Source organism: Fistularia commersonii, chromosome 29 (genome assembly GCF_037954325.1).
Source record: "Fistularia commersonii isolate RoL2024-O1a breed Wild chromosome 29, RoL_Fcom_v1.0, whole genome shotgun sequence".
NCBI lineage: Eukaryota > Metazoa > Chordata > Actinopteri > Syngnathiformes > Fistulariidae > Fistularia > Fistularia commersonii.
This window is the reverse complement of record NC_141312.1, coordinates 11,156,841-11,180,291: the sequence shown is the minus strand read 5'-3', so window position 1 is coordinate 11,180,291 and position 23,451 is coordinate 11,156,841. Positions and strand designations below refer to the sequence as shown.

At 38.0% G+C, this 23,451-nt stretch overlaps 1 protein-coding gene across 17 annotated transcripts in view; it reads left to right on the top strand.

Annotated features, from left to right (window-relative positions):
• The window catches only part of rapgef6 (Rap guanine nucleotide exchange factor (GEF) 6), a 126,911-nt gene that overhangs the window by 38,251 nt on the left and 65,209 nt on the right, over positions 1-23,451 (top strand). For all 17 annotated transcript variants that reach the window (XM_086177557.1, XM_086177556.1, XM_086177555.1 and 14 more), the window contains 2 exons: positions 3,043-3,112; positions 11,574-11,717. In XM_086177557.1, coding sequence (XP_086033683.1) covers positions 3,043-3,112; positions 11,574-11,717 — 214 coding nt within the window. The remainder of the gene's footprint in view (positions 1-3,042; positions 3,113-11,573; positions 11,718-23,451) is intronic.

Here is a 23,451-nt window from a genome sequence, read left to right as displayed (position 1 = left end):
CCTTAAACGGTGCTGAGTCACCATATGTGTGGGCCAAAAGGCCTGAGATGTGTTCACTACTGCGTCCGTTCTCAGGGAATCCCGCATGCATCATGCTGCTACCAAGTGACGCTGGAAGCAAAGATAACATATGTTTCTTGATGGTGTAAGTGTTTTTGTCCATACTACCAAGTAAGTATTGCTTAACCCGCTCCAATTAATGAGGTCTTTTTTGAACCATAACTGTAACTGATGGCTGATCAAAACAGAGAAAAATTTGAGCTTGGTGGATTGAGCATGTATCCAGGCTAAAGTATCTTTCAAATGTCAGTATGATTGGGCAAATCAATTTGGTACTACGAAACCAGTATTTGAAGCGTTGCACTGCCAGAAATTAGAATGTGAGAAATTTGAGTTCAAACACCTCGTATGTCAGGGGTGGGCAAACTGCAGCCCGCGGGCCACATCCGGCTCGTTGGTCTTTTTAATCCGGCCCGCCAAAGATCGGTACAGAATTCACACTTGATTTGAATGATTGAATGATTGGATCAATGAATGTGGGAGCTCAAACAGGAGATTATTTCATTTTTGGAGCTACTTGAGAACACTTGAGAATTTTCCTGAGCTGAATGACACAGATTGGCTTTGTGATTTAGCCCGGTGATGTTCAACCAGTGTGCCGTGAGAGATCGTTCAGTGTCATGTCTGTGACGCGATGACGTAGAGGTCAATGTTTGAGTTAGTGCTGCCTGACAGTGGCAGTTTGGCATCATAGCAAGACGAGCGAGTGACAGTGATGGAGATGGACAAAAGAAAAAAGAAAAGATGGTGAGCTCGAGGCAATACAGCAAAAGCCATCTTTCATTTGGATTCACTTTCACCGGGGATGCAGCGGCACTGACTCCCCTGTGCTTGGTGTGTGGTGAGAAGCTATCCAATAGCGGCATGGTGCCAAGCAAGATTAAACACCATCTCCAAACAAAACACCCTTCCGTTCAAAACAAGCCGATGGACTATTTTGTAGGCTTGCATACAAACTATGAGAAAGGGGCAATGTTTTGGAGAAAAACCACAAAGGTAAACCAGAGAGCCTTCAAAGCTAGGTACCTTGTTGCTGAACTTGTAGCTAAATCAAAAAAGTCCCACACTGAGACAGAAACATTAATACTGCCAGCTTGTAAAGCTTGAGCAAGAGCTTCGTGTGTGTCTTTCTACCATTACTGCCAGGATATCCATTTTGTGTTCATTAAAAGAGCCCCAGGTTTCACACGGAGTATAAATACATTAAAAACTATATTATTAACTATATGTGTGATTTGTGCTGTGATAGACTGTCATTTTGGTTGGTGGTGTGCCCCAGGACTTTGGAAATGCAAAAACTGTGCTACAGCTCAAAAAAGGTTGAAAATCACTGATTTAGCCTTTACTGTAAACATTCTGACACACATGAATGAGCTAGACATGAAGCTACAAGGGAAACACTGGTTTGTCCATGAAATGCAAGCAAATGCCAGAGCCTTCAAAACCAAGCTGGTTTTATTTTCAAAACAAATGTCCGATGAGTCTGATATGTACCATTTACAAATGCGTTTTTTTTCATATGTATTGGATCTTATGGTGACCTGGCCCATCTGTCAAATTTTGAAGGCCAATGTTTGGTCAAAATGTTTGCCAAAAAGTTTGCTGTTCAGACCTTGCAACAATACAAAGAAAAAAGCTTTTGTTGTCGAAATTGATGTGACTATTGGAAGTATTCTCAAGTCATACTGCAAACACATATTTTCCCGTGTCAGTTTTTGGACAGTTGTTTTAGAGACAGGAGACAGTCATTAGGAAATCCCACCTTTCCTGTCCAGCACATTAATCAAAGTGCTGTGTTTTTTATTATAGTTTACAGGATCCAGATTACTGGCAGAACACACAATACCAGTAAAAGTGATTTCAAGGGACCCACTGGATCACCTAGTATTTCTCAACACTGAGGTAGCAGTTACCTGCTGAAACACACTCATTGCTCGCTGCCCTTTGTGATTAGCGAAGCCAAGCGTTAAGACAGCAGGGGTTTTCTTAGCCTGAGCTCAGGCTGCCAGGGTAGTCATAAGATAGTTGCCACAAAGAATCAAGACCTTGAGGCAGGATTGGATTTGACAGAAGTGTTGCTACACCGTTTTCTGTGCCATAAAACATCATGTCTGTGGAAAATCGTTCAAATAGTTCAAAACTATTTCTATCCTGTTACCAATTACCCTTGAGAAACACACAGCAATACTGAATGAGGGAAAAACCATAGTGACCCGCGTGGTTTCAGCATCAGCTGTTCTCTTTCCAGAGAATGACACAAAGGCACAGCAAAATGGGATCTGTAAAACCGTCTAACAGAGACCCACATTGTGCATAAAATGTCATGTTTCCTTTCTCACCATTACAGTATGTGATAAACTGAGTTCATTTTGTTTCTTTTTTGCTTTAGAACTGGAGAGCTGCTTGACTCAAAAAAGAATTTGCCATTTTCGCCACACTTTCATTGTGCATTTCTGTAGATATTTATACAGGTTTCATCTTACTTTTGATTCAGGAACTATATGGCCTGAACTCACCTGCAAAGTGATGTTTTGAAAGACAGAGAAGAGGATTTTTTTTTTTTTATAAAAGGGCCAGTTACACTGGCCTTTATGTTAGTGTGTCAAAAATTACCCAAGCTAATGCAGATATCCATATGGAGACCTTTGTGTCTCCATTTCCAGTATACTATAATTGTAATATTCAGAGTTTTGCACATACATTTAGTTCCACAAAAAACTAAGGAAAAATTGACCCCCAACGATAAGTAACAATCAAGGCATCTTGATGTGTCAAGGCAATTTTTCTAAAGGTCATTTTAATACTTTTCCATCAGTCTCCGACAAAAGCAATTCCATAGCTATGATGTAATTTTCTGTTAAACCCTAGTCCATTTCCAAGATTGTGACACCAGATTCAGTTGTTAATATAATACATCAAGGGGCGGAAGTGCCATTATTGACATCTTTTCCTTATTTTCACTTATTTTCTCTATCTACATAGTTTTGGCAAGCAGCTGGGGGGAAGACGAGGCTGTGAATGCATCACCTTGGAGCCATCAGAAATGATTGTGGTGAGTAGCATTTCCCCTATTGCCCTACAAGCACTACTGTAACACATCAAATGACAAATTTAAATGTCAATGAACAAAACACATGCCAGAAAATGGAATGTGCACATCACACCTGCATATCACTGTGATGAACATAACTATATTGACTTTTTCTATGTGAAGCAGCGAGAAAAGCAATGCAATAGCATCTATAACCAGAATTAAATTTATTCATATCCAGATTCTTCTTCTTTTTCTTCTTTCGGCTTTTCCCTTCAGGGGTCGCCACAGCGAATCAACCTTCTCCATCTAACCCTATTCTCTGTATCCTCCTCTCTCACACCAACCACCCTTATATCCTCCCTCACTACGTCCATAAATCTTCTCTTTGGTCTTCCTCGAGACCTCTTGCCTGGCAGCTCCAATTCCAGCATCCGTCTACCAATATATTCTCTATCCCGCCTCTGTACATGTCCGAACAATCTCAGTCTGGCTTCTCTGACCTTCTCTCGAAAACATCGAACATGTGCTGTTCCTCTGATAGACTCATTCCTGATCCTATCCATCTTGGTCACTCCCAAAGAGAACCTCAACATCTTCATTTCTGGAGAATAAGTCATATTCATAGTTCAATTCGGAAAAATTAGGACGTCGGAAATGTAGAGGCATCTTGTGTTTCTCACTGCCACCTCAAGGATGCAGCACTTGCTGAGGGTCTTGTCTCTCACAGTCCCGTTTGCCTTTGTCTCAGACCTATTCTATCAAGACATACCAGTTCCATTGGCAATTTTTCAAAAAATAATTATCTTCTCTGTAATTACATTATGCAGAGACGTCGCATCGAGGTTAGAATCACCATGAGGAAATAGAGAAATAATTTAAGAAGCTGAACAATATGTAGGAATAGCATTCAATCCCAGTTTGACTGTATTCATTACATGGGTTACCGAGCAAAAACTGTAGTTTTCCATTCAAAATGAATCGCATTTAAATTGCTCTTAATTCTTCAGTTAGAGCAGGTAAATCAACATTTTCTCTAAAGGCCTTAAAACTCTTATTCAAATTTTGCTGACGCACAAATTGTATTTAATTTTAGACTTAGACTTAGACAGACTTTATTTATCATCCAGATTTACATCAAAATGAATCTTGGATGTGGCTCAGAGCGTAACAGGAATATTGACAGAAAAAAATATAAAAATAGAATAGTTAACAATAGTTTATGCAAAAACTTTCGTATCAATGATAAATAAAGGTAAGTGTATTACCCAGTCCAATTACAGGGAAACTTTAAGCAGGAATACAGCACAGAGGTCCCTAGTGGAGCAGTCCTGTGTATGTGTGTAGGTGAGGAGGGAGAAATATAATGAATCAAGCAACGCCTATTTATAAAAAGTTATTATTATATTATCACATAATTTAAATTTGTGAATATCCTTTTCTATTTACCCCTTTCTCCTTTTTATCGTTATTAAGTTACAGTAAAGTAGTTCTTGAAAATTGTCATTCAAAATTTAAGTCTTTTATGTCTTTCATGAAGGCATTGCTTATTTTCAGTCAAGTTACATAATGCATACAGATTGATCAGAAGTAATGGTTTGTGGTTATTGGCATTGAAGAAGTAACAGTAAGACAACAGGGTTAAGAAGGCTACAGGTTAAGAAAGGCACAATTCAAAAGGGGAAAAACTGGATTAACCAAACACATAGTTGACATAGTTTTGCTGCCCTATAAATGCTCCACTAAACAAGTAACTAGAGCAGATACAGAAATTAGGGATATTTCACAAACATTACATTTTTAATAATCATATAAATTTCAATTATTATTTGGACTTTATCATATGTTTTTTTTTTTTTCTAATCATCCAGTTATCCCTCAGCAATAGTGTTGCGCTCACAAAGAAGCAGCACTGACATAAGTACCTTACTCGTCAGCAGTCTTCACTCATAAACTAAAAGTCGTGTTAATTATGTGTCTATTCAAAATAGTAAATCCAAAGTTCTTCTGTGTTCATTTACAAATGACACATAATATCAAAGGCTTCAACCATCTTCTGTTTTTTCTTGGCATGATTTGCCCTGACCTGTTCTGACATTGACAAGTGTCCTTATTGATTGCAGTTCTACATTCATGCCTGATAGCAGAGCTTAATACTCAGGCCTGATTTGGAAGTTGTCTGCTCCACATGTGGGCTCATTCTCGTAGCAGTATTAACAGAAGTAGGGTATTGGCTACTTTCAAGGACAGAAAGTAATTCTGACCTCTGCCTTCCACAGATAATCACTGATCCTTTAAGTCCCACTTTTATTGTTCTTTTTTTAACAGCGACAGTTATATAATGAGTCGATTAAAGATGTTTGTAAGATCTCTTCAAACAGCATGCTGTCATATAAAATGATCAAGACCTTTTGAAATGACTTTATTACAATATCGTACTTGATTATAATCAGTAAGATATTTAACAATCATTTTGCAATGTTACATTTAGAATTATCAGGGAGACAGGTAAGAGAGTACTTGGTGTATCAGCTGGAAGGAAAGTAGATGACGAGACTTGGTGGTGGAATGAGGAAGTGCAGGAGTATATACAGAGAAAGCAAAGAAGAAGTGGGGACACTGAGAGGACTGGAGAGAACAGACAGGGGTACAGGGAGATACAGGGCGAACGATGACTTGTACACTCGGTTGGACAGTAAGGAGGGAGAGAATGATCTATACAGGTTTGCGAAACAGAGATAGCGATGGAAAGGATGTACAACAGGTCCGGATGATTAAGGATAGAGAGGGAAATGTGTTGACAGATGCTAGAAGAGTGGTGGGAAGATGGAAAAAGTACTTTGAAGAGCTAATGAATGAGGAAAATGAAAGAGAGGCACGGGTAGAAGAGGTGACTATTGTAGACTGCAAAGTAGCAGAGATTAGTAAAAGTGAAGTGAGGAGGGCATTGAAGAGGATGAAGAGTGGAAAGGCAGTTGGTCCTGATGGTCCACCTGTGGAGGTGTGGAAGTGTCTAGGAGAGACAGCAGTAGAGCTTCTGACAAGAACATTCAACAGGATCTTAGAGAGTAAGAAGATGCCTGAAGAATTGAGACAAAGTGTGATGGTGGCCATTTTTAAGAATAAAGGGGATGTGAAGAATTGGGGCAACTATAGAGGGATAAAGTTGATGAGCCATACAATGAAGTTATGGGAAAGAGTAGTGGAAACTAGACTGAGAGCAGAAGTCAGCATCTGTTAACAGCAGTATGGCTTCATGCCCAGGAAGACTACTACAGATGCAGTATTTGCGTTGAAAATGCTAATAGAAAAGTACAGAGAAGACCAGAGGGAGCTACATTGTGTTTTTGTAGACCTAGAAACAGCATATGACAGGGTGCTAAGGGAGGAGCTCTGGTATTGTATGAGAAAATCTTAAGTGGCATAAAAGAATGTTAGACTGGTGTAGGACATCTATGCTAGCTGTATTTGAGTATATGTGTGTGAATTAAAGGGACCCGGGTGGAAGGGCGAGGCTACAAGGAGTGGAGATCAAGAAGTTGGAGGATTTCAGGTACTTGGGGTCAACAGTCCAGAGCAACGGAGAGTGTAAAAAAGTGGTGAAGAGACGGGTTCAAGCAGGTTGGAATGGGTGGAGAAAAGTGTCAGGAGTACTATATGATAGACGACTTTCAGCCAGAATAAAAGGAAAGGTGTACAAGACAGTGGTGACATCCGTGATGCTTATGACCTCGAAACAGTCCCAATGAAAAAAAGACAGGAGGTAGAGCTAGACATCGCAAAGATGAAGATGCTAAGGTTCTCTTTCGGAGTGACCAGGATGGATAGGATCAGGAATGAGTCTATCAGAGGAACAGCACATGTTAGATGTTTTGGAGAGAAGGTCAGAGAAGCCATACTGAGATGGTTAGGTCATGTACAGAGGAGGTATAGTGAAAATATTGGTAGACGGATGCTAGAATTGGAGCTGCCAGGCAGGAGGTCTCGAGGAAGACTCAAGAGAAGATTTATGGACGTAGTGAGGGAGGATATGAAGGGAGTTGGTGTGAGCGTGGAGGATACAGAAAATAGGGTTAGATGGAGAAGGTTGACTCGCCATGATGACCCCTGAAGGGAAAAGTCGAAAGGAGAAGAAGCCATTTTCCAAATGCCACAAATTAAGCAGCTTTAACATGAGTTATTGCACTTTGTAAATGTGTAGAATGTTGGTAGCCATAGAATTATTTTTTATTTCGATTAAAATGTTTTTTGTTAATTTGTTTGATGCCTGAGTTTTGATGTCCTGTGATAAATTTGGTTTTATTCAAGCATTTCTGGTCTCAAACTGCAATAAGCCAGGTCTCACATATTTTAAAGCTAAAGTTCTACCCCTCTGCATAGTTAGACTTACAACTAAGAATTAAAAATTTTGTCTTACAATGTGAAAAAATTCCAGATTAATCCTTGTGAAATTTTGAAACCAGAACAACTCAGTAAGTCCCCCAGAAGTACTATCTACATACATCAGTACCATGCAACGTCAGCAGAATATTATTAAATCATTGTTTAGTACCAGATAAGATCTTGGCTGCTTCTTTAGAGAAGACACTGTGAGCATTGTACCGCTAGATTTTGTTAGGGTAGGCTGAATTTGATCACTTTTGGTTATCTGCATATAAGTGAGGATACATTTTAATGTTTTTGGATGTACAGTATATAAAATACCTACCCCAAGAGAAATAATTGCATAGTTACTTTATGGTCACAAGATACCAAGGGCTTAAATAGCATGAATATAGCAAAAGAGACTAAAAACACAAACAAATAACAGAAGCAAAAATACAAGGTTACATGCATGAATACACGGTATACTGTATACATATACTGTATGAATGCAAATACACACAGGTGCCTTAAAACCGTGTTGACATCACACTGCAGCTATGCTAGTCAGCCAATAGGGGCTGTGGGAATAGGCAAGGTTGTGATAATGTGAGCGATTGTCATGACTCTGGTCACATGAGTTATAGTCACAGACATTCAGTTCTAATGTGTGTGTGGTAGAATGCCATCCCCAGAGTCTAAAATAAAATAAGCAGTTGGAAAAAGTAAATAAGGAATGATTGAAAAGAGCTGAAAACAAGGATGAAACTCACAGACTTGAGGAGTGCTACCAGGCTTTATAAAATAGACAGTCAGTTAATTGCACTTGGCAAGTGAGGTTAGTTGCATACAGATGACTGGAGAATGTTAAGATGAAATATCACCACGCTATTTCAATGATCAACAGTTTGACAAAGAAAGGCAGTTGTCATTGACTGAACGCACTGGTGATCACAAGATAAATGGGGTTTCCATCATGGGAACAACTTAGGGAGACACACAGTGAGAGACTCTGATTATTATGGTCACAGGATAGAAGTTTCACCCTTAGGTTCAGTATTATCTTAAGACTGTGTCATGAGGCTTGTTAAACAGGGACAGATTTCTGTCTGCTGTAAAATGCCAGAGAATATTATTGTTCACCTCTTTTCCACATGGTTTTACTTTTAAGTCCTTGAAAGTACAACAAGCTGTCATGCAGTAGTTATTAGGTATTATTATATGAAACCAGTCCAATTTTTGGGCATGGAGGCGCAGTGGTTAGCACTTCAGTCTCACAGCACGAAAGATTTGATTCCGACAGGAAGACCTTTCCGTGTAGAGTTTGCATGTTCTTCCCGTGTCTGCGTGGGTTTCCTCTGGTCTCTCCAGTTTCCTCCCAGTCTAAAAACATGTGTCAGGTTAATTGGAAAAAAATTGGGAAAATTGCCCTAAATTACTGAGTGAGTGGATGTTGTCTGTCTTTGTACGTGGCCCTGCAATTGGCTGGGAACAAGTCCAAAGTGTTCCCCGCCTCTTGCCTGATGACAACATGCTCCAGTATCCCCTGTGACCCTGAGTTCAGGATAAGTGGTAGAAGATCGATGTCTCATTTTAATTTTTCCCAGAAAGTAAGAACCATATGAAAAAAAGACTGCCACTGAGAATAGTATGCTTTAAAAAATAATTTCCATTATTTCATGAATTTTCCTGTTTTGATGTATTTTAATCGCATTATCAACATCGGGCGTAAACAAAAGTTTAAAATAGAAAAATCTGCTGAACAAAAGGCTCTAGATACAATTCAGAACGCTTAACAGACATGCTTCAGATGGAAGACAACACCGAACGAAGAATTATGAGAATTAAAAAACTACTACTACTACTACTACTATCCACCTTGACTTCAAAAATGTCAAAATGTACACTGTGTGCACAAAGTGATTTTTTGAACATATCATAATTTTATCTATAATATCTAACTCCAATCTGTATAAAATTGAATGCTCAACACCTTATATCAAGGTGTGCATAACTATTGGGTACTTCTCAGGAAAAATGGCCCAAAAAAGAGATTTAATTGACTCTAAAAAGTCAAAAATTGTAAAAAGTCTTTCAGAGGGATGCAGTTCTAGCTGAGCTAGCTGGACCTTTTCGAGTTGAAAATGGACTCAAAATCAACTCTCAGGCCGATCGCAAATTTTTAGAAGACACTTTCTTCAAGCAGTGGTACAGGAAATGTCTGCATCTTTCAAGAAGACTTTGATTTTAATGTAATGATTTTAATGTAATGTATCACATGCATCAAAGTACTCCGCTGTGTGGCTGGCCAGTAAAATCCTTAAAGATGAAAACTAATGACATGGCCCCCTTCTTCACCTGACTTAAACCCTATTTTGAACTACTGGGCCGGGCCCTTCTTAAGCAGGAAATTTACAGTGAAGGTAAAACAGTATACCTCTCTGAACAGTGTCTGGGATGCTGTGGTTGCGGCTGCACAAAAAGTTGATTCTGACCAGATCAAGAAACTGACTGACTGTGAATGGAAGGCTTGTGACTATTATCAAGACTATAAGGCTATATTGGAGTTTTTTTTGTTTGTTTTTTTTTTTATTTCAGAAATGTTTATTCATAAATTTTGAGTTTTGAGCAATTGATACCGGGCCGCGTAAGAAATAATCAATTATTTCTGTTGGATTTATTATCTGAGTCTGAACAATCTTTATTTTGAAAAATGACCGGAATCTCTCGGTTACATCTCGGTCATTTTAGCGCCAAAAATGTAACCCTTAAGCTAGCAAAATGAGTAAAAAACAGACATCAGATGGAAAGTTTCTTTTCGAAGGGGAAAAGTTCTAGTGAAGAGAGAGAGGAAGAGCCCACAACTTCCAAGCAAAAGAAAGATTTTAACAGACAATACCAGGAGTTCTACTTGAAATATGGATTTATTGTAACAGGTGACTCCCACAGACCAAGCCACTCTGTATAATATGCGGCAGTGAGGCAATGAAGCCTTCATTACACTCCTATTATGTTGCTGCTGCAATGCTACAAGGAAGCTGCTAATAAAGTTACATACAAGTACACAGTGGGTTCACTTCTATTATTATAGTCGCAATATAAACAATCTGTGTGCCCCCCCATCCCCCCCGGTTTGTGGTAAAATTGTCGAGCGTTGACCGGTCCGTGGTGATTAAAAGGTTGGGGACCACTGATTTTGACATAAGATGTGTTTTCTTAATGTGGCACAACATGCATGAATTAGTACATTTTCAATTTCCAAAACAGATTGGCTGGAACAGATGGGCCTTAGATTTAATTCTAGAGCCAGTATCTGCGTGCTGTGCTGTTTTCTTTCTTTCTGCCTTGCGAGGTTATTCATATATTTACGGTTGGAGGGCTGGAGGAAGCTGTGAACACACGTATCAGCCAGCCTCAGAGAATAAGTATGTGAGTCAGTCTGTGAGAATGCAACGTGCTGAAGAGGACTCAGTCTTGACTTCTCAGGCAATTTTCGAGCGGGCGAACTCTTTCCAAATCTAAAATTAACAGCGGGGTCACATCTTTATTTTTTTAAATCTTGATGCAAGTACTGAAGAATGTGATTGTACTGGAATCCTACAGCATTATGGACCTTAAAAGTTGGATAAAAATTTGCATTCTTTTATACAAAAATTTTTTCCTCCCCCCTTGTGGAATTTCCTGCTCTTTGTGTTGAGTTTGTCCTTGTGTCCAGATGAATGTGCTACACTGGCACCGGCTCTCTATGTTCTGGAAGAACTGGATGTTCAACCAGGAACCAGCAACAGAGCAGGGCCAGAGCTCAGAAACTGAAGACCACATAGCACAGTTACAGAAAAAAAAAGGAGAAAAACTCAAGGATCAAAAGTTGGAATTTCAGAACCAAAGCGTGGATTACTTTCCTCGGAAATCAGCAGTTAGAGAGCACAACGTTGAAGATTCAAATTGTATTTCTGTCTGCAAGAACAGCAAGTCAAAACTGCTGAGACGAAGCTATTCTGAGCCATTCTCTCAGCTCTCAAACTGTGAAGATCGGTCTTGTAACTGTACAAATACACCTAGAAGATGTGACTCTGGTCAAAGCTGCTATTCTGAGGACCATGTTGACTGTGTATCACAGGTGGATAATGCCAGTGAAGGAGATGACGGCCTCTTGCAGAGAGAGGGTTCTCAGCGTCGGTCCAGGCGACGCTTTAGGAGGGTCAACCCCAGGGGAGAGCGGGAACTTATTACAGATGGACAAGAGCCCCTGACCTACAGCACGGTAGGAGTAACTCTGCACCTTCTGACAAAAGTTAATGCTCTCTTTATTCTAGGGAACTTATTTGTGCCATTTAAAGCAGAAGCTGTGGCTCATCCATTTTTCTTTGCCTTTATTTTTCTTTTTTCTTGTTTTTCTGTTTTGCAACTACATGCAGACTCTTTAAAATATCACATAAAAAGAAAATAATACATCATGAATATATATTTGAACTCAATGTTATCCAAGTTGTCAATGACATTCAACAATGATATTCAACAAATGTGGCTGCAGAATTAATCTATTCAGAGATGGCACAATAGAAAACATGTCTGTTTTCAAAGATTTTTACAAATATTCCTTGCTGTATTCATTAACTCCATAAGCTTATCAAATATTGGATTGCTTTATCAAATTATTTAGATGATAAAGAATGTTTTAAGAGGATTGGTAGGGAACAGATACTTGTAGAAAGTTCTGTGCTCTTACTACTGTATATACTGGTAAGGCTAATTCTTGTTCGAAAGGAAGTAATACAGAATCTAATAAATGGTATGTGCAAGGGATGATGAAGTGAAAAATACTTAAGTGCTTTTGTGGCCCAGTGATGTTGATTTTGTCTTTATGTTTGCTTTTGTTTTTTTACAATGTGAGGATTTCCCAGCCCAAAGTAAATTTTTATGAGAAACATCAAAAATGCCCGTGTCTACAGTACATTTTTCCCCGCTGATAGCATCGCTTGGGCCACCAGTGTGACAGTTGCAGTTTACTAATCACGTCTGGCAATCAAGTTGCCACATCACGTCTGCACACAGACGTGCATGAGTACACACACTTCCTTCTTATTTCAGTTACATATTGAGGGAAATAAAAAAAAAACTGGTGACAGGTGGTTATTTTGCAATGGCATAAATCGTGCTAACTATGAAGTGAATAGATCCTTTGACACTTGTGCAATTATGATTATCCTTTTGCCCCTTTCACTCTTCATCCTTGTGTTTGGGCATTTTTCCCTGGTCTTCAGAATTATGGCAACAATCAGGTTGGTAGAAATACAGAAAGAAAGTTCCTGTGCTTCTGCCTGTATTTATTTATTTTTTTTCATCGTTTTGGTACTGGATTAATTTACCGTATTTTTTGGATTATACGTCGCTTCGGAGTACAAGTCTCACCAGCCAAAAATGCAGAATAAAGAACAAAAAAAACTATTATATAAGTCGCATTTTTTGTGGAAATTTATTTGATAAAATCAAACACCAAGAATAGACATTTCATCTTTTTAAGATAAATTTAAAATAAAATAGAATATAGAACAACAGGCTGAATAAGTATAGCCTACATTATATGACGCATAAACAACGAACTGAGGAGGTGCCTGGTAGGTTATGTTAACGTAACATATTTCGGTAAGAGTCATTCAAATAACTATAGCATAATAGCACATGCTACAAACAAACAATCAGTGTCACTGTTAATCACTAAATCCAATTAAATCTTCTTCTTCGGTGTCACTTCTGAACAACTCCGCCAACTCCGAAGGTAGACAATGCGCCGCTTCCTCTTCTACCGGTACATCGCTTGTGTCAGAGTCATCGTCAGTTGCAGTTCCAATTATTCCAGCCTTTCTGAATCCCGACAGGATGGTGTCCTTGCTCTGATAGAGAGGCGATTGTGTTGCATGAAGTGGTAACACCAGGAAGGTCCTCCCGCAAACTTATTTTTATTCATCTCCTTGGCAACTACCTAGGAGTGAAGATGCAACTGTACTGTTGACAAGCGTCTCCCAGCAGCACGTTGTTCAAGAACCCATGTGTGAACTCGTTCCTCTAAATGTGGCCACCTAGCTTTTAGCGGTTAGCTTTTTTCTTTTCATCATTTCAGTAAGAGTAACCTCCGCTTTTCGCCAGTCTCTTACAAGTTTCTCACTAAGTTCAAACTTCCTTTCTGCTGCTCGATTGCCGTTTTCTGCTGCATATTTCACTGCTTCCAGGTTGTAACCTGCAGAATATGATTTTCTTTTCGGTGCCATATTTGCTCAGCCCTTCTCAGTTGTTTTTTTAAGTTACCGCTCATGTTGCAATGATCAATTTTCATGGGTACAGAAGTAGCAGGTAGCATCTTTTTTTCACATTGCACTTCTGCCATAACCCGAATTTTGATTGATTGGCGTGTGTGTGTGTTTGTTTGTGCGTGACGATCGCTGATATGTTAAAGACACACACGCAGACACAGACAGACCCACATCAGAGCAGTAGAGCTCAATAATTTCACACATAAGCGGCTCCAGAGTATAAGTCGCGCCCCCGGCCAAACTATGAAAAAAAATTGCGACTTGTAATCCGAAAAATACGGTAATTGTTCTTGGTTGAGACACCGGTTTGAGTGACAACAAATTGGTAGAGTTGGTTGTTTTCATTGTTTTCACACAGACTGACTATTCATTGTCTGCTAACACTATGTGTGGCAGGGAGAAGGAAGCTATCTGTGGGGTCAACAGATTCCTGACAGGAACGAGTTAGCAAGAACTAGTCATCCTGATACCATCTTTTTTTTACAAGAATCACATTTTTTGCACATACTTAGAATTAATAGAATGCTTGGATTTTGAATTCAACAGAAGCATTAGACCTCATTGTCCAGTTGATTATGTATTACATTTAAATTCTCTCTATATTTCAGAAACCAGCCAGGCTACTTACAAGTTCAGCAATATATTAACCTAAACAAAATGTGAAAAATATGTATTTTTGGATTCCCCTTTTGATAACGTGATGGCATTCAATAGATATTACATTGCCATATATAAAGAGATGGGGAATAAACTTCTGGCAGTTGATCAAAGGGTGTTGATTGGATGCCTTGCTGGACCCTAATAACATCAGTCATTGATTATCTCTGGGGTTTGCTGCCACTCCTTGTCTCTTAATGTCCTGCTCCACTGTGGATGAAGTTCTGTGCGGCATTACGCAGGAGGTAGCAAAGTCATCTCTGGAACCGAACATTCCTGGTTCGATTCCCGGCTCCTCCTAGTTGTTGATGTGTTGTTGAGCAACCCTAACTGCTCCCCTGGCGCTGGTTGACAGCAGCCTTCTGCTCATGGTTCATCCATGCCGAGTTAATTGCCGAGTAAAAACTTCCCCACTGGGGTTGATAAAGAATAAATTATTATTATCATGATCATAGAGCTTCTATCTCAAATCACACATGAGCACGTTTAGAGAAAATTGCACTACAATTAATGGTAGCTTCATTAAATTTATATTTTTTTGATGATTGTGGTTTTGATTAACCCCTGGTAACCTATAATCTGGATTCACAACTATATATGCCTTCAAATCTAATTTTCAGGCAATTATTGACAAATACACCCACATTTGTTTTGCAGAGTAAACAACCACTGCAGGCTGTCATTGGCTTGCTACTCCATGTTGCCAGCTAGGATCATTAATTTCATATAATACTGTTATCATGGTTCAGCATTCCCAACACACATTAAACTGAAGTTAGATTATTATTATTATTGTTACATTGCGGATACCAACAGCTTTTTACTTAACTGTTTTCATTCATTTATTATTTATACCATTTATCCTGTACTCTGGGTTGTAGAGGCATGTGGATTGTTTTTTTTTTTTTTTTAATTAATGAATTCATTATTTTTTAGTTATTTGATTGTCATGAACTGCGATATAAAGCTCTTGGTTTTGTCAGAACTAATTTGGCTTTGCTCTTAAAATGTGAACTGCATGAAGAAGCATCCTGTTCACTGGCTTAAATCAAACTGCATCAGTCTGTGCCGAAACACTGTCTGTTGCAATGCCTGTGGTTCGCAGCTTCCTGTGTTAAATAGGAAACATATGTTTTTCTCAAAATATTTAAACATCTTCATTTTGCTCAGCAGGGCATCTTATTCACATGAGTGAAGTGTGCAGTCAAAGTAGCATCAATATTGTAAAAGCTAAACTGCAAAACATCTACCCAGATTCTTAAAGTAATGACAGGTAGACATACTTTTAACCATGTCATACTTGCTCTTACTTTTTTCCCCACATATCTATAAATCATTTCATTAATTATTTGAAATAACATACAACAAACAACATTAGTTCATTATAAAAATACCACAATGATACCAGATTATTGTAGACTGTGCCTATGATTTAGGGTAAAAATCTAAGCATTTTAACTGCTTTAACTGTATTATTAAATATGAATGCTGAGAAGGCCAATAATTCGATGACTATTTAGTTCAAAAGCTACTTGGATATGTTTGCAGAATTATTAGGCAAGTGATTATTTTGACCATATCATTTTATCCATAATTTCCAACTCAAAGCTGTATAAATGCTAATTGAATGCTAATTGGATTTAATGCATATCATGTGTATTTGTATAATGACGGAGGGTGTGGCCCAAGTCTTTCAGAGGGATGCGTGACTCTTGAAATACCTAAGATATTGGGGCATGATCTCAGAACCAACGTTTTCTTGCAAATAGTCAACAGGATAGCAAGAAATGTTTCGAGAAGAAAAGACACAAGTTAACCACCAAAGATTTGAGAAGAATCAAACATGAAGCTACTAGGAACCTATTATCCTCCTGTGCTGCCATATTCTACAACTGCAACCCACCAAGAAGTAGGTAGGCTTAATGATGAAAAACCAATGACCCTTCTTCACCTGACTTAAACCCTATTTCGAACTTTTGGACCCTTCTTGAACAGGAAATTTACAGCAAAGGTAAACAGTACACCTCTCTGAACAGTGTCTGGGATGCTGTGGTTTTGGCTGCACCAAAAGTTGATTCTGACCAGCTCAAGAAACTGACTGACTGTGAATTGAAGGCTTGTGACTGTTATCAAGAAGAAGGGTGGCTATTTTTTTTTTTTTTTTAATTTCAGAAATGTTTATTTGTAAATTTTGAGTTTGTTTATTCTCACTTAAACAGGTGAAAATAAACAAGTGAGATAGGAAAACTTTGTTTTTCATTTTGTTGCATAATAATTCTGCACACTAATAGTTGCCCAATAATTGTGTGCATATAGATATTCTCTTAAGAATGCCAAAACTTAACTTTTCCTACTTAAATGTTCAGGTCTGAGGGGTTTTTAACATTTTGGATAGACCAAGAGCACTGTAGGTGTACAGTAACAAAATTAGTCCTCAAAAATACAACTTACCTTGTAATTGTGCACACAGTGTATGATCGTGACGTCACACAGTCATAATCACAATTTAGAGTCAGATTATATCATTCATATTTAGTCTGTTAACGTTCAATGAAATTGTAAAATTATGAGCAAAGTTACTTTCAGTTTCTCAAACATTTAACATGCTGAATGTCCAACACGTTTTCACATCGAAGCAACATTTTATCCTTGACCTACTGTTAAATGTCAAAATAGCGTTGCGTTCTAGGTACAATATCTGTCTCATATGCATATGTGCGTGTTTATAAAATGTAAAGTATTTTGTATGTACAAGCTCTTGATCCGATAACTTACCAGCAATGGTCTATCTTACACTTTTTTTTTCACTAGGCTGTTTTTGTTCACATGTTTAAACAAATACTGTTTTTTCTAAGAGTAGATTTCATTCATGTGTTTCAATTATCCTCTTAAGACCGCATCCACATCAGTACATCTGGACAACTGCTTTTTTTCCTGGTTTTGTGCCATTCTGGTTTCATCACACACTCTGTTGTCTGGTAGGGCTGGGAAAAATGCTTTGGGACAGCTTCATTGTTGGTTCAAACACAGTGAGAGGGCCCAATACATTTGCTGAGGAGGATGGAAGGCTCCAGGAAACTGGCCTTGATGGGAAGTGTTTTTTTTTTTTTGGACTACTAGAGTGACACTTAACTTTTAAGAATCCTGTATAGTTTTACTTGGAAGTGCAAGATTTTTTTTTTTCCTTTAACTCCATTTGGAGCATACACAGTCACTATTGAGTAAATGAGTTTTGCAATTGTCGAAATTAAATGCTCTGTTACATCAGTTTCTGTTGATGCATCCACAAGCAATGACTTCATCTGAATGATGTTGACTGTATCATATTAGCTCATTTTGACAAGCTTATCATGGAGTGGCATTGATCAGGCTACCTTAATGTCTGTGAAATGACACTCAGTTTTCATGTGTATTGAATTATCATTCAGTGTTCAAGTCACTGATATTACTCATGCTTTGTCACATCATGAAACTGCTCAGGATCCTTTCTGTCCTTCCCAGCTGTGGTTTGAAGGCCACTAGAATTGGGTAGATTTCATTCATAGGGCATCGGAATTATAAAGTCAATTAAATGTTCGTTACCTTTTAAAGGTGCTGGAATTTCCATGAATTTGAAAACCCATATATGTTTATATGCACATAAGATAGAACATCTATGGACTTACTTTGATGATTTGCAGTAAAAAACTCACTCGGTAGTGATTGCAATGGAATTTTGGTTAGTTTAATGGCTTTTACTCAGAATAACTTAGTAACATGAAGCAAAGCATGACATTTTAAGACTTTTGGCTTTGTTTACACTAGCTTGTGTGTAAGGTATTCAGCAGGGCTTTCCATCTTATTTTCAGGTGTGTTAGGGATACCGTACAATGACACCACAAAGCATTATTAAATAACAAGTAATATGTCTGCATATTCTTCATGCAGTCATTTCAATTGTATAATAATTAGGTTCTAAAGTCCCTCATAGCGCAGGTTGTAACAGCAAGACCCAAACTTCCCTGTTTCTCCACCAAATCAGTGATTCAGTGATTCAAACAGACTGGCTTTCACGTAAAAAGACAGAAAGTCTTATAGTGGAAAATCAAAAAATGAAAATTACAAAGAAAACTGTTATGTGGATTATTAAAAAAATGAAAAAACTCTATCCACATCTAAGCAGGACTGATGATATATCCCTTTAGAAGGACCCCTTTATCGTTGCTAATCAGAGATTTCATTATATTGTTCAAGTATGATTTCACGGTCTGTGTTTTGAGGAGTAAAAGGGGAAAAAGAAAAAGTATCCATGTACCAGGACATCAGTAGCTGATCCCCAGAATCTGTGAAGTGTTGTGCAAAATACAGTATTTCAAATTTTCTCTTGAGCAGGGTGGTACCAAGCATGCCAACCTCCACCCTCTCCACCAGAATCTGTGAATGTGGGACTAAATAGAAATGTGAAAGGGATACTTAATGAATAAATGTTTTTACAAGTTTAACAAGACATGGCAGTTTCACTTTTGGCACACATTTTAACCATCTTAACCTAGAGATTTTTACCTGGCTTAGTATAAGAGACTTTTGCACCCCCTATATCTGCTCAAACTGTACTGCAAAGAGAATGGGCTTGCCTTTACTCCTGCTGCTAAAGCTTCACAGCTTTAAAATCATTTCACTTTCGTCACTTTCATTTTGCTTTACATCAGAAGCAAATTAGATTTGCACGTCAATAAAATATTTTTAAGCTCTTAAGCAATGGTAATGAAAACTATTCAGCATTCATCCTACTTGAATCCCAGAAATTGATATGCCTGGTTTGGCTTAACGTTTAAATAGATGAATTTATATTTCATCTTTGCTGCCCCTCATAATTGTCTGACTCTGTCTTTTGAAACAAATGGGTGGTAAGAGAATACATTTTTTAAAAGTAAAAGAAAAAAGTGTTTGTGGTGGTTGCAGCTGGGTATATAGGATGACTGGATGGAGATTAAAGATAAAAGTACAGTGAATAGAGGAAAACATACTGTATAATTGGCCTGAAGTAGATTGAAAGGCATCAATGCTGAAATGCAACCTCAGTACTAATGCAACACAAGACAAGACAGTGTTGTTTGAGCACCAAAAATTAAGAATTGGAGGGTGAGCATCAATGAAAAGTAGTTAGTGAGGTGAAGAGACGACTTTAAAGCTATTAGTTTAAAGAAATTAAGTTGGTGTCCAAAGGATAGATGGGTAACAGAGAAAGAGAGCTGCAATTTTTATTTTTTTTGTCTAATAAGGTTTAAATGGCGGGCAAGTGCAGCAATGTATAATTTAGCAAGTTCAACAGATTTCAGTTTAGTCAAGGTTATTAATCATATTATGGCCAAGATGACAAAGGCAGAAAAGACCATTGTAGTTTTGATTCATGCAATATGTGGGTCAAACGTAGTCAAAGTTAGCCTTTAAACATCCAACTGAGACATGTAAGTTAGAATTTCAGTATGTATTTTTTCATTGTCACTAAAAGCACATTAGGGCTTAATGTTTTTGTACTGTTTTGTATGTGCTTTGAAGGTTTCCTGAAAGTATCATGCTTTGAACTCCAACATTTTTTGAAACTATTTTGAAATTGTAATCCAACTGGCGTTTGTTAACTGTTGTAAATCTACAGTAGTGTGCAACTAGTTAGGGCTGTTGTTCCTGCTAATTTAAGGGCACAAAGGCGACAACCTTGCTGAACTCACTCTCTATTTTTTATTCCTCCTCTCTTTCCCCCTTACGTTGTTCTTTTTAGCACCACGACCCATAGCTCTCTTTTTTGAGATACGTCCACCAAGAAAAGTAAATTTTATATCAAATTAGGCCACACATATTAATGATTAGCCATACTTTTATCAGTTTTATTTGAGATGAGATGAGAACAACTTCATTTATTGCGAAGGAAATTGTTGTGCCAGAGTTTCAAGCAAAAACATAACAGTAATAGATAATAGTAGGAAGGAGGGAGAATAAGAAATACAATAAAATATAAATGGTCAAAGTTAAGGCTATCAAGTGTTTTAAGCCTTAACTTTGACAATTGACAATTTGTTCCATTATACTTCCCTTTAGTTGGGTTTTGTGTTCTTAATTTCTTTCTGAAAGCTTCAGACAATGTCAAACTGGATTTTCAATGTCCCTTTCGTTAATGAACAGCCTGTTCAGCTGATTGCAGCTTATCCTATCAATTAATAGCCAAACTACAGGGTCAGCACAGAACAAAGCAAAAAGCCTTGCAATGCTTAAAAGCATATTGTGTGTCAAAACGACATACATCCTGTCAAAGAAATCAGACCTTTACTCATCCTCCATTACTTCTCCATAACCCCTGTTGTTAGCCCTCCTTTTCTCTCTGTCAAGATGCATCACTGAGCACGCTGCTACTGCTCAGTGATCATTTGGCTATTTCTTACTGTCTGCTCTTTAGCCACCCCCTATTTAATTTTGCTTATTTGTTAGTTTTGCTGTTTCAAGCCTTTGATTGAAAGTCTTGAAGTTACCCAAATCACTATTGAAATTTTACTGCCTTAGAATAACAATGATTTGCTGACCAAGTTCAAAACAAGTTTTGCTAAGAAATATTTTTTAATAAAATGATAATGCCACATTTCATTATGCATTTGTTAATTCTAAATTAGTTGTTTTTTTTTAATCTGTCTCTTGGACTTTTCCGAGACTAGAAAGGGAAGGGCTTGTTTAAATGGCAGGAATTCCTGTCATTCAGTCAAACATACACACGCATACACACAAAAACAAAGATACACCGACCTGTACAAATACACAATCTTATTGCAGTCATTGAATTCACAAAGTTGTCTCTTGTCACTGCGTGGTTTACTGCAGACCAGGCATTACCTGCGTCTACTGTACATACATTACAAGGAGCTTACAGTATGGTCTTGTATAGTCTTCTATATTGTATAGAAACTCCTCTCCACTTCACCTCATTGTGGAATGTGAACACACAGGAAGCATTCAGAATCTCATCATTCAGCAGCTTGACCAAAATCCTCTGTAGGTCAACATGAAAATTGATATGTCTACATTTTTGCAACATCCTGTCTGTTCTGTTAAGGTGTTGGTAAACTGCAGTTATCATTTGATCGTTTGGAGATATTCACTTTTTCAACCACCTAAACTCAGACTTAGAGAACCCAGTAGTAGTCAGTGTTTTTGTGCATGTGCATGGCTGTTATTGCATTATGTTGCTACAGGGACTTCAGTAGGCGTACTGTTTGAGCCCTGCAGAACTGTTGCTGTGAAGAAACAGACACATGCACATACACCCACACTCTTCGAATGCAATTTGTGTATTGTGAGACTGTTATTTAAACTTAAATCAACATTGTAATGTGATGTGTGAATCAAAACACACATACACCAACTCGGCAGTTTCCTGTCTGGTTTTACCGCCTTGGATTTTACCACAATACACTGAGATGAAGTACAACATGTTAACCATGGGTCTATTTCCTTAACACATAGATCAAAGTTTAAAATCTGTGATTATAAAGACATTTTAAGTTTAAACATACATAAAAAACTTAATTAATATTATAAATTATATGTGTTGTCAGTCATTTTGATTTAAAGATGGACTCAGTGCATAAGCTTTAACCAGTGCACTGGTAAGCATGATTGAGCTAAAAAGTTGTCGGCGTCGACACTATGATTGACTGAACTGCAGCAGTCCTTTCACTATCAGAGACGTTGCAGACAAAAAATACACGCGCTAACAGTTGCTTGGCTGCAGATCTTTTACTTGCTTATTTTCTTAACAAAAACTATGCTACATTTAGGGGAAGTTGAATAAATAAAAATGTGTTCATGCATTGGAAATTAATTGGAACGACAATGTCATTTGGATTAGACAACCAAAACCCTACCTCCAAAATAAAATCGATAAATAAATAAATTAATTTATTAAAATTATAGATTGATAAAAGTTGGTCTATAACAGTCATGCCATTATTTGTGTGTACCATAATACCATACCATTATTTGTGTGTACAAAATAGAATAATTCAAACGTAATAGAATATAATTGGCGGGGATGTCACTTTTATCAAATTGTTTTTCATTTCTGTCATATCAGTGACATGATTTAAAAAAAAAATATATATATATATATATATATAGACTATCTGTCATTTCACCGCCCTCCTCTCACTGTCTCTCTTGTGTATATACACTCCTCCGAAGGCAGGGCTCCATGTGCTGGCTTCTGATTGGCTGCAGGGTAAAAGGATGATGTCATTGTAGTCAGGAGCTGCGTATCATTTCACACAAACACATATGGAGGAGTGAGAATGTGAGTGGGGATTCTGGTTTGTAGCAGCAGGCAGAATGAGTGAAATCGGTTCAAAGAGAGGAAAAGACAATAAGATGGAAAACTGGCATTGTGAACAGATCTTTAGGGAGAGGTGAGACTAGAGACCGATGATCTACATGAAGTGAAATGGAGTCTGGAGAAAAGGACACAGCTCACTGGTGGCATTTGTGATAGCAAAATTGGATTTATGTTATGTATAAAGAGCAGGGCAATGGAGAATAAAAATAATAACTTGGAATGTGAAAGGGGAAATGTTAGGATCCTGTTCTCTGTGGAGAGTTTGACAAGAGAAACAGATCTCTCCGGGTTGAGAATCAACCGTTCAAAAAGCAACAACTCAGTATCAGCAATGGACCAATTTTAAGCAAGGTTGATAATTGGGCATTGGATGTTGATCCCCCCACCCCCATTTTCTCAGGAAATCACTCCTGAATGAAATCTTCCAGGAACAGTTGTAGACATGTGAATAACCGAAGTGAAGGTGGTAGTTGTGTTCTCCCCCAGAGCTTGAAGGGTTGAAAGCTTGAAGAAGTTGATGGCAACTTCTCTGTCAGTCCCTGTTGTATTTCCACATCTGAATGCATGTTGTTTCTTGTGACCGTCACAACAAATTCTGCATGTACTATGCTTTATTATCCCTGGATTGCACTCATTAGTGTCCTTTTTGTATTATGTTGTTGCAGTGTGCCTTTCTT